At 46.0% G+C, this 12,516-nt stretch overlaps 1 protein-coding gene across 1 annotated transcript in view; it reads left to right on the top strand.

The window, feature by feature from the left end:
* The window catches only part of CLASP2 (cytoplasmic linker associated protein 2), an 817,644-nt gene that overhangs the window by 313,935 nt on the left and 491,193 nt on the right, over positions 1-12,516 (top strand). Inside the window, exon 10 of the mRNA XM_070727408.1 lies at positions 3,808-3,943. Within this exon, the coding sequence (XP_070583509.1) occupies positions 3,808-3,943 (136 nt within the window). The remainder of the gene's footprint in view (positions 1-3,807; positions 3,944-12,516) is intronic.

The raw sequence follows: 12,516 nt of genomic DNA, 5'->3' as shown, positions 1-12,516 counted from the left end.
GGCACATGTGGCATGCTCGGTCCCTGGTCACGGTGGGCAGTAGTACCAGCAGACTGAGTACCAGCAGACTGTGGTACCACCATGGCCTCTTCCTCCTCTGAACTCTGCCAGGCTTTGGTCCACATGGGATCTAGCACCTCGTCATCACCCCTGGCATCTTCTTCCAGCCACTCCTCCCCGCTAGCCTCCCTCTCAGCCTCAACATTGCGGTAAGCTGCAGGAGCGGGGATTTGGGTTTCATCATCCTCCATCATGGTCTTCCCAGATGATGCCCTGGACACCTCCTTGTTCTCCAGCTGAAGGCTATCCGGAAGCCCAAGGTCTGCAGCTGGAGATGGGGCAGATGGACGGCCCATGGCATCCAAGTTAGAAGTGTCATCAAAGAGCATTAAAGACTCCACTGCTTGTAGCTGAGACGGCCTTGCTACTTTGAAGAGGGGTGATAAGGAGGGCTCTAAACTTGCGGCTGAGGTGGAGTGGTGGAAGGCAATACCATGGAACTGGTAGCATTGCGTGCAATATTATCTCCACCTGCCTTGACTTCTTCTTGCCTCACCACTCTGGAAGCAGTTTTGGGCCCTACCAATATAGGCCCCAAACCTAGGTGCCTGCTTGCACCATAGTTAGGGGTTTGAGGCACAGATGTTACATGCCCTCTCTGTGCCCCTGCAGCACCAGCACCAGCTCCATCATCACCACCAGCACCACGGCCATGGCCCTTTTTTGCAGCTTTCTTCATGGTTGAAGCCTTGCAGTGACACTGGCCCAAGAAAATTGGGAACAGAAGAAGGTGCAGCATTCAGGTGGACTTAGAATTGAAAAATTAAATGCCCTGTAAAAATTAAATGTTCAGACAGCAGTAGAGCCCTTTTATTAGGCAGAAAAACAGTAAATTCACAGATACAGAAAGTGGCCCTGTGTTTGACCCAAAATTAAATGCCCAGACAGCAGGAGATGCCTTGTATTAGACAGAAAAAGGAAATTCAGAGAAAGGAAGTGTCCCGGTGTTTTACCCAAAATTAAATTGACAGAGAACACTAGATTAGACACAAAAAGGAAATGCAGAAAAGGAAGTGTCCCGGTGTTTGACCCAAAATTAAATTGACAGAGAGCAGTAGCGGCAATGTATGACTGACCCCCATTTTAATTCCTGGAATGCCCATATCTCTCACAGCTACGTGAACCTTTCCCACATAAAAAACTTTTTTTCCAACAAAATTAGGCACGTACCAGAACTATGCAAGTTGTGTTCCCCTTTCAGTGGCAGCCTAAGATGGAGGGAAAGTGGCACCCCAAAAAGCCTCCCACTTGTTTTCTGTTGGATGGGTAGGTGGCTCTGCCTGCAGCAACACAATGGTACACTTGGGAAGTGCCCGTTTCAGTGGCAGAAACCCCAAGATTCAGAGGAACTGCAAAAAAAAAAAAGCCTCCCACTTGTTTTCAGTTGGATGGGCAGCTGTATGGGCACTCAGCAACAAAATGACACAGTTGAGAAATGCCCCTTCCAGCGGCAGAAATCCTAGGACTCAGGTAAACTGCCAACACAAGTCTTTTACTTTCTTTGTCTTGGATGGGTAGGTGGCTCTGTCCGCAGCAACACAATGGCACAGTTGAGAACTTCCCCTTGGGAACAGAAGAACTGCCCCTGCCGACACAAGTCTTTTACTTTCTTTTTCTTGGATGGATGGGTAGGTGGCTCTGCCCGCAGCAACACAATGGCACAGTTGAGAACTGCCCCTTGGGAACAGAAGAAATGCCCCCTGTCAACACAAGTCTTTTACTTTCTTTGCCTTGGATGGATGGGTAGGTGGCTCTGCCCGCAGCAACAAAACGGCACAGTTGAGAACTTTCCCTTGGGAACAGAAGAACTGCCCCTGCCGACACAAGTCTTTTACTTTCTTTTCCTTGGATGGATGGGTAGGTGGCTCTGCCTGCAGCAACACAATGGCACAGTTGAGAACTGCCCCTTGGGAACAGAAGAAATGCCCCCTGTCAACACAAGTCTTTTACTTTCTTTGCCTTGGATGGATGGGTAGGTGGCTCTGCCCGCAGCAACAAAATGGCATAGTTGAGAAATGCCCTTTTCAGTGGCAGAAACTCCAAGATTCAGGAAAACTGCCCTCAAAAAAATCTCCCCCTTTTTTTTTTGGATGCCTAGGATATCCAGTCTTTTGAAAACAATGGCATAGTTTAGAAATCTCCCTTTCAGTGGCAGCAGCCACCAGATGCAACCTAGGTGATCTTAGAAATCTCCCCAACCTATCTCTCTCTGTCAGCAGCAGCAGCAGCACTGTCCTTTAACTAACAAATAGCTTTTTTAATGGCGATGGACCACATGGTCCTGCCTTTTATACAGGCAAGGTGAGGTGTCTCTCCCGACCAATCGCAGCCATGCGTCTGGCTGGCCAATCACCGGTCCTTGCGTTTCCTGCCCGGATACAGCATGGCTTCAGCTTACAACAAGGCTGTTGATTGAGGTATTGCGGAGTTTGTTCAAACACCGAAGCTGAACACAGACTTTTTAAAAAGTTCGGCTTCGGCATGCCGAACAAAGCAAGGTTAGGCACGAACCTGAACTATGCAAGTTCGGTTCGCCCAACACTAGTTATGAATGGAATGGGCAAGTTCTATTACATTCTTAACACAAGGACTACTTGTATATAAAAATTATTATAATCTGCTATTCTAGATTGAATTCTAACTTTATTGCAACTTTTTAAAATGATTTTAAAATACTAAAAAACTCAGGCCACCTAAATCAGGTGTTAATTATCTATTTAATCTAGCTGAATCAAATAGTATTGGACTAACTATGTCTACAGACATTTATTTACCTAGTGAAATCATTTGTCTTTCAGTTTTTGCAAATAGATCCAAAAATCCTTCATAGAAGTTTATTTTCATTGGATTAAGTGTGGTGGATTCTTAAAATTACAATTACAAATTAATCATTGAGTAAATGATAAAAGCGCACAACTAAAATCAACATAAGATAAATGGGCATGGATTGCGGGAAAATCCAACTAACATAATATAGTAAAAGATTTTGGGTACCAAAATGGATATTCTTGGTACCAAAAACACAATATGTAAGCAAGCCAAAAGGGCATTCCAAAAGGAGACCAACATTGAGAAGGCCCATAATAAGCAGAGCTGGGTTGCTGCATAAAATCCTAAAGTTCTATAGAAACCTACAAAAATATGTATTCTTTGAAACCCTGAAAAAATGTATTCTTTGAAACCAGCTGGCATCGTTGTTTAATGCAATATCTTGAATTTTATATAAGAAATGAAATTGGAACAATAAAAATAGCATGAAGTTAGGTTATTAACTGTTGTAGCATATAGTTCCACTTAATAGTTTTGCTGGCATACCGGCATAATTTATAATTATGCATGCCTACTCAGTTCAGTATTTCCTTTCAAAACAAATAACTGCAAAATGTTATGCTCATATTCTAATTAATTTAACACCTTTTTCATGTAACCATAATTTTATTTTCCCTTTCTCTGGATTTATCCAGTGTGTATGGTGTGTGTGTGTTTCTGTTTGATCACTATCTATTCTCTACATGAACAAATCACTTGATTGTATTTCATTCTAATTTGCCATTCATTTTTATATCCAGTCTTTCAGCCTATTCATTCTTGACTCCAGTAGGAAAGTTCTTAAAGGTTTATGTCAAGTAATAGGTTTTGGAAAATTAAATATTCTAGAAAGTGTTTTGTGATATGATGAATTGTTAAAAGAATTTATATTAGCAGTTAAATGAATTTTGATAATTTGCTTTATTTCATTCTACGCAGCCATCTTTCTACAGTACTGGGAAACAAATTTGACCATGGAGCAGAGGCCATTGTGCCCACTCTATTTAATCTTGTCCCTAATAGCGCAAAAGTAATGGCTACTTCTGGATGTGCAGCCATTAGATTTATTATCCGTGTGAGTATATTTCTATGTTACTTTAAAAAAGTTACTGCCAATTACACATATAACTTATTGATTAGTAATATTTAAGCATTATTTTCAGCAAAATAAGCTATATTTGTTGTGTGTAGACAATAATCTATTGCAGGGGTGTCAAACTCATTTTCATTGAGGGCCGCATGAGGATTGTGTTTGACCTCGGGCAGCCGTGTTCTAAATGGTCTGAGCACCGGACCTAAATGAAAGAGAAGCTTACTCACTCTGGAACCAAACAAAAGGTTCTTTAGACCAAAGCCTTGGCACACTATGAGTTGCAAAAAGTCCTTTGTAGCAAGTTCATGGAAAAGTCAGTGCTAGGAGCATTTGCCTTCCATTGCTTTTGATAGGTATCTTCCAGCCTTTGGGCACGCCTCCATCCAGAAGCCAGGCGCAGCTGCTTGCCCAGCCAGAAAGTAATTTATTCTTGATGGCAGCTCCAATGATTTTGGCATTGTTGAACAGCTGATCGTCTGCAAACTCCCTGGCTTGCTGCTGATCAGTTGAGCCTCGCCCATCACTGCCAATCAGCTTTGCTTCAATCCACTGTTCGGTGGCTGGAGAATGACTCCCTGCCATGTGGCCGAACAGCTGGCTGCTGGGGCTCGCCCTACACTTGCCCACCACCCAACTCCCCCCCCCCCAAGTATGGCAAATCCCAGACTTGGGTTTGACAGGCAACTCCCCTCTACAAGGGTCACTCTTAGAAGACAGTAAACACAGGCATTACATTAACAGATAATCTGCTACACTTATCCCCTTCCCCCTTGGTTTGTGGACATATTTATTGTGGAATCTTCAGATTAGTCGAGCTGCCCTCACATTTCTATCCACCACCCAGTAGGCACTTGTCAATGGGTATCCCTTCTACTGTACCAGGTATTGTAGTTTTCCCTTATGGATTCAGGAATCCAATACCTGGTCTACTTCATAGGGGTCCTCACCCACCACTACTGGGCCCTGCGGCTGCATCAGTAAGGGTTGGATGATGAACTTCCTTATAGGCTTCAGCAGACTGTTGTGAAATATAGGGTGAATATTTTCCAATAGCCAGAGAAGTTTCAACTCCATAGTGGCTGAATTGAGATACACCTTCTCCCCTACCCAAAAGGGCTTATGTGGAACCTGGGTTTTGTCAGCCTGGCCCCTGTGGGTTTCAGCCACTTTCCTCAAAGCCGCCTTCACAGTGCTCCACACACCCTTTAGAGTTTCATCCAATCGTTTGGACTAGTAGGGGAAGGAATAGGAACAAACTCCACTGCATTAACCACCCAAACATATTATGTGCCACCTCTGGAAATGGTGGGAGCTCTGACCAGTTGGTTTGCTGGTAGGTGACATAACACCTGAGATACCTCTCTACCACTGTTCCCTCTAAGATCCACGGGTGCAAGCCTGCGCGCCCAGAAACGGCCTGTCACACAGTGTTTTTAAAAGTTACACAGGAGCTGACCGCTATTCCGCCCACCTGATGGCTGCTCTCTCCTTGGCTAGTTGGTGGGGGCGCCACACCTTCTGGAGCTATAGCTCCCACATCGCCCAGGAGGGAAGAGGCTCAGGGAGCCCCCGCCCACCATCCCCGCTGAGACAGAGGGAAGCCGAGACACAAAGAGAAGCCGAGAGAGAGAGGTAAACAGACTCGAGGGGACGCAGAAGGCAGGGTGAAAGGCAGACAGGCACGGGGCTGTGGGTGGGACCTGCTGGTCATCCAATCCCAGCCCAGCCCCAGAGCCACGTCTGGCAGGATTTGAGGGAGAGAGGGAGGGAGGGAGGTAGAAAGGTCAACAGCCTTCCAGCATTGCCTGCCAGCCACCCGCAGGAGACTCGCCCATTGTCAGCCGGGGCTTTAAGGAGGGGGAAGCACGATGCCGGTTCTCAGCACTCCCACGCTTTAGTTTGCTCTAGAAGCTGCTCAGCAGAATATGGAGCAGTGGAAGCACTGGGGCCCATAAGAAAGAGAAAGAAAGAGAGGGAGTGGAGAGAAAGGGGGGAGGAAGAAAGAGAAGTAGGGAAGGAGGGAGGGAGAGAGAAAGAAGGTGGAAGGGAGGGGAGGGAGAGAGAAAGAGAAAAAAGAATGGAATAAAGAAAGAGAGAGAGAGAGGGAAAAAGGGAGAGAAAGAAATAGAGAGAAAGAGAGAGAGGGAAGAAGAGATAGAGAAAGAGAAAGGTAGGAAGGAAGAGAGAGAGCAAAATCTAGTTTGAAATAGCTCAACTATTTAAGTGGCATTTTGATACTTAGCAGAGTTGTCATCTGATTATCTGCTCTGCAAGTTTTTTGTAGAGGATTTACAAGGCCATGTATGTAACCAAAAGCAAATTGGTCATGTTTAATGTTTCTATGCAGGATAATGACAAGTTCCCTTCTAATTTTATTGTAAATAAATTTTACTGTAAATAATTTTATTGTAAATCACTTTACTAAAGAAATAATTCCCTCAACCCTGTCAAACTTTTTACTAAGTCTGCACTTCTATTTCTACTAGTTTTTTCTCATCATTCCTATCACCCATTTCCTCCCTCTTAGGACTGTATGACTGTAACTTGTTGCTTGAATCCTAAGATTTTTATTAATATTGATTGTTTCTTCATTGCTGATTTGACCCTTATGACAATCATTGTGTTGTACCTCATGACTCTTGACAAATCTATATTTTATATACATTAAGAGCATAGGCACCAAGACAAATTCCTTGTGTTTCCAATCACACTTGGCCAATAAAGAATACAATCCAACCCAATAAATCTATTGTACAGATGTCATATTTTCAGGGGGGGGGGGGGTATTCAGCAACTTATTTCTGTACAAATGTTTAAAAGTATGGCCTTTTCTAATTGGATATTGTACTTTTTTAAGTCTCTGAAGGCACTTTTAATTGCTGCTAAATAATGTTGCTTTTGCAAAAAAACAAAAACAAAACAAAACAAAACAACCTCCTTAAAGTGTAAGTCAGCTGAAAGTCCTAGATAGAGTGAAAGTAGATTTATTAACAATCAAGGCATGTCAAACAGATCTCTGTTGGAACTATACAGTATAGTTCAAGTCAGTTTCCTGACCTGGAGCATGTGGATGTAGAAGTTGTTTATGGTTATTCTTGGTTTCTGGAAGTACTGTATATAAGGTGGGAAGATGTTCCTCTAAAGAGATATATTTTGTGACTTGTATAGATATTTTAAAATGTGAAACATTTTCTAACTGCCTTGTATAATAATAACAACAGAGTTGGAGGGGATCTTGGAGGTCTTCTAGTTCAACCCCTTGCTTAGGCAGGAAACCCTACATTACTTCAGACAAATGGGTATCCAACATCTTTAAAACTTCCAGTGTTGGAGCATTCACAACTTTTGGTGGCAGGCTGTTCCACGGATTCATTCATTTTTTTAACTGTCAGAAATTTTCTCCTTAGTTCTAAGTTCCTTCTCTCCTTGTTTAGTTTCCACACATTGCTTCTTGTCCTATCTTCTGGTGCTTTGGAGAATAGGTTGACACCTTCTTCTTTGTGGCAACCCCTGAGATATTGGAACACTGCTATCATGTCTCCCCTGGTCATTCTTTTCATTAAAATAGCCATGCCCAGTTCCTGCAACCGTTCTTCATGTGTTTTAGTCCCCTAATCATCTTTGTTGCTCTTCTCTGCACTTTTTCTAGAGTCTCAACATCCTTTTTGCATCATAGTGATCAAAACTGAATTCAGTATTCCACGTGTGGCCTTACACTTGGAATACTGAATAGTATCATAGTGAGATGCCACAGATTTCACTTCCAGGCTCAGAACAGTAGGAAACTCCCCCCCCCCCCACATCAGCTATGGCTGGAAAATGATGGAAACTGTCACAAAAAGGTATATTGAGATACTCACTTTTGTAATAAGTGTTGGGCTTAGTCAGATTTAGTGAAAATTGCTTTTGGGCAGTAAAGATAGTTTCCTGAACAAAATTGTAGATAAGCTATCTCAGACTGTTCTCTTAAAACAGAGCTCTTATAAAATTGAACATTAAGCAATATGATAATTTACATTTCCAAACTTTGAACTGGAGAAATCAGCAAATGTATTATACTTCAGTGACTAGATTGATATTTAGCAAGATATTTAGTATATTCCACTGCTAGTTGGCATTTATAGCCAAAGAAACATGCAACCAATTGTATCCTTCTGTTAAAATGAAGCCTTCTGTGAACATAATTTACTAGTTGGGAGCAAATACAGTGATACCTCATCTTACGAACTTAATTGGTTCCAGGAGGAGGTTCGTAAGGTGAAAAGTTTGTAAGACGAAACAATATTTCCCATAGGAATCAATGGAAAACCAATTAATGCGTGCAAGCCCAAAATTCACCCCTTTTGCCTCATTGCTGCTGGCATTCGGATCCTTGTTGGGGGGGGCGGGTGGAGGGGGGGAGACAGCACAGGCTGCCTGGAGGGAGCCTCGTGGGTGCATTGACACGTGAGGGAAGCTGCCTTGCGGCTTGTCAACCGGCAGCGCTCCCACCCTCCTTGAAAGTTCAATTCTCCAGGTCCGGATGCCTCTCCAAGCTTTGTACAAAGCCAAGCTTCCCAGCCAGCAGAAGCTGTTGTGGTGGTGAGGGGATGTCAGGAGTTTCTCCCCACAGTGTCCTTGCCCTTCCGATCGGTGGGGAGAAGCTCGGGAAGAAGCTCCTGACGCCACGCCCCCCTCACCTCCACGGCAGCCGGATGGGAGGTGAAGAGCTGGGGTGGGAGGGGGTGTCCTGATACCCCCCTCAGGGCTTTGCCTCCCGCCGGGCAGGAGCGCTCTTCTGCCGGCCACGGGCGAGGGGCGGGGAAGCCTCCTGCAGTAGCTGCTGTGGCAAAGACATTTGGGTTTTTGGCTGGGGGGGGAAGCAGGAGGTCCGGCCTGACACCCCCCCCAGTGCTTTGCCTTCCGCCGGGCAAGAGCACTCTTCTGTCGGCCACAAGCAAGGGGCGGGGAAGCCTCCTGCGGCAGAGACATTTAGGTTTTTGGCTGGGGGGGAGGCAAGAGGTCCGGCCTGACACCCCCCACCCCAGCGCTTCACCTCCCCTCCCAGCCAAAAAGGCAAAGCCGGGCAGCTCCCCAGCCACCAAAGGAGGCTTAACCCCACCCCTCTGTCCCACCCATCACCCGTATCCGGCAGAACTGCCTCCTGAGCGCTCTTGCCCAGCGGGAGGTGAAGAGCTGGGGTGGGGGGGTGTCCTGATACCCCCCCCCAGTGCTTTGCCTCTCGCCGGGCAAGAGCGCTCTTCTGCCGGCTACGGGTGAGGGGAGGGGAAGCCTCCTGCAGTAGCTGCTGCGGCGAAGACATTTGGGTTTTTGGCTGGGGGGGAGGCAGGAGGTTCGGCCACCCCACCCTAGTGCTTCACCTTCCCCCCCACCCCAGCGCTTCACCATCCCCCCCAGCCAAAAACCCAAAGGTCCCCACCACAGCAGCCGCTGCAGGAGACTTAGCCTCCTGATCCTCCCCGCCCCTCAACTGGGGTCTTCCGAGTGCTTTTGCCCGATGGGAAGCGAAGCGCTGGGGTGGGGGATGTCCTGACTGCTTTGCCTCCCGCCGAGCGTTCTTCTGCCGTCCACGGGTGAGGAGCGGGGAAGCCTCTTGCAGCAGCTGCTACAGCAGAGACATTTGGGTTTTTGGCTGGGGGGGAAGCAGGAGGTCTGGCCTGACACCCCCCACCCCAGCGCTTCACCTCCCCTCCCAGCCAAAAAGGCAAAGCTGGGCAGCTCCCCAGCTGCCGAAAGAGGCTTTACCCCGCCCCTCTGTCCCACCCATCACCCGTATCCGGCAGAACTGCCTCCTGCCTCCCCCCCCAGCCAAAACCCAAATGTCTTCACCGCAGCAGCGAGGGACGGGGAGGATTGGGAGGCTTAAGCCTCCGGCGGTGGCTGCAGCAGCAAGGCTTTGGGTTTTTGGCTCGGGGGGGGAGGCAGGAGGGCCAGCCTGACACCCCCCTCCAGCGCTTCACCTCCCGCCATGCAGATGGATGAGGAAGGGGGTCATCTGGCCCAGGTGCTTCGGCTGGAGTCGCGAGGCGGGGAATCCCGGTGGGCGGGGAAACGAATGGAAAATCCAATCAGGGGCAGTCACAAGGCAGGGGAATCCCTCTGTCAGTAAGAGCACATGCGCAGTAAGAGAGCCCACGAACCCGGGCTCAGGTTCGTAAGACGGAAAGTGTTTTTAAGATGAGGCAAAGAAATCTTAATCCCTGGGTTCGTATCTCGAAAAGTTCGTATGACGAGGGGTTCGTATCATGAGGTACCACTGTATATCTTTTAAATCTATTATTTCCACTCATAAATTAGTTTGGTTAACAAACAAGATATAAACAAGCTTAACATGGATTCTTCCCTTGCACATCGGCTGATCTAAGTTTGCCTATTTGTAGTCTTCCGTTCTTTAAATTATTGATCATGCTAATTTCAGTTGGAATCTTTGTATGCTAGTGATGTCAATAATTACGCAACCAGAATAAAAGAATAACATAGTGGGAAGGGATCTTATTCTGCCCCAGCACCAAGCCCCAAATAATTACGCAATAATTGGGTGATATCTGTGAAAAAAAATCAGGCACTCAGGCATGAAAATTTATTTATTTATTTATTCATTCATTCATTCATTCCTCTATTTATTTATCTATTTATTTATTTATTTAATTTGACTTCTATGCTGCCCAGTCCTGAAGGGCTCACCTAATGTGCTGCTCAGACACTACTTTTTCGCCCACACCGAAAAAAAATTAGAGGGAACATTGCTCTCCATCATAGCGTTAGTGTTCTCTGCTGGTACGTGGATGAACTGCTGAGCTAAGGCCACAGAGGGAACCAATCATGCAAATGCACTCCTACCAGAATTTAGCTGTAAACCGCAGCCCCGGTCTGATATAATTCTCTGTGGAACCCTGTGAAGATGGTAGATAATAATAATAATAATAATAATAATAATAATAATAATAATAATAATAATTTATATTTGTAGGCCGCCCCTCTCCGAGGACTCAATGTGCGTGAGGAATAATTTAGCTAGTCTCCATGCAGAGGACAAGTTGGGGAAAACAGATCAATCAACAAACATCCATATCATGGTCTGTCCATAGGCTCTTAGGGAGCTCCACAATAAAGTTCATGTCTATCTCCTCCCAAGGCCAAGTCAGGTCAATCACGGACTGGAGGAGCCCAAGTGGCTTCCCTGAACATGACTGAACATGAAACATGACTAAACATGAAATACCCTGGTTTTGTAATCACACATACTGGACATCAATGTTCCCTCTAATTTTTTTCCGGTGTGGGTGGAAAAGTATAGTGTCTGAGCGACAGTCCCTTTGGGACTGGGCGGCATAGAAGTATAAATAAATAAATAAATAAATAAATAAATAAATAAATAAATAAATAAATAAATAAATAAATAAATAAATAAATAAATAAATAAATAAATAAATAGCAAACAAACAAACAAACAAACAAACAAACAAATAAGAAAAAGATTCCCTTTTTTATTAAAAGAAATTAATAATAAAACAAAACCAAAATCTATTACTATTATTACTATCTTCTCTTTTTCCATCCCTGTCTCCTCTCCCCTTGTGTGTGTGTGTGTGTGTGTGTGTGTGTGTGAACTCTTGAACCATTTCCAATAACAGGTGAGCTATTGGAAATGGTTCAAGAGTTCACACACACACACACACACACACAAACAGCTGGGGGGGGGTTTCTCTTATTATTTGGGTGCTTTTTACCATATGCTTTAAATCAAGAGTCATTTCTCTCTCTTTCTCTCTCCCCCTCTTGCTCTTTCTCTCTCTCTCTTTCTCTATTGCTTTCTCTCTCTCTCACTCTTTCTTTCTATCTCTCTTGCTTTCTTTCTCTTCTCTCTCTTGCTAGCTCTCTCTCCCCCTTTCATCTCTCTCTCTTTCTCTCTTGTTTTCTTTCTCTCTCTCTATTGCTTTCTTTCTCTTCTCTCTCTTGCTAGCTCTCTCTCCCCCCCTTTCATCTCTCTCTCTTGTTTTCTTTCTCTCTCTCTATTGCTTTCTTTCTCTTCTCTCTCTTGCTATCTCTCTCTCCCCCCTTTCTCTCTCTCTTTCTCTTAGCAGCGGCATTGAGCAGTAGGCCGGGGTGACGGCAGGGTGATCAGCTGTGAGGCGGCGAGGGGGCTGCGAGAGTGCTTTCTCCGAGCGCTTCAGGAACGCCTGCCCTGCCTCTACTACAGCCCCCTTGCTGGAAGTCTGGGACAAAAGTGCTCCCAGCCAGGGGGTTGCGAGAGGGGAGGGGCGGGCATTCCCAAAACGGACAGAGAAAGCCCTCTCTCGCAGCGAAAGTGCTCCCAGACAGGGGGCTGCGAGAGAGGGCTTTCTCCATCCGTTTTGGGAATGCCCACCCCTCCCCTCTCGCAGCCCCCTGGCTGGGAGCGCTTTCGTCCCGAGAAGCCAAAGCTGCCGCCGCAGCCACCACAAGAGAAGTCTCGCCCAAGGCAGGAGGCGGCAGAGGAGGAGAGGGGGTGGATCGGGGGGGCGGGGGGGCAGGGCCCAGAGGCCAGGAGCGCAAGGGGGCCGGAGGCACCATGG

The sequence above is a fragment of the Erythrolamprus reginae genome, chromosome Z (assembly GCF_031021105.1).
Source record: "Erythrolamprus reginae isolate rEryReg1 chromosome Z, rEryReg1.hap1, whole genome shotgun sequence".
In the NCBI taxonomy this organism is placed as follows: Eukaryota; Metazoa; Chordata; class Lepidosauria; order Squamata; family Dipsadidae; genus Erythrolamprus; species Erythrolamprus reginae.
Note: the sequence above shows the minus strand (reverse complement) of the source record. Positions and strands in the feature narration are given on the sequence as shown.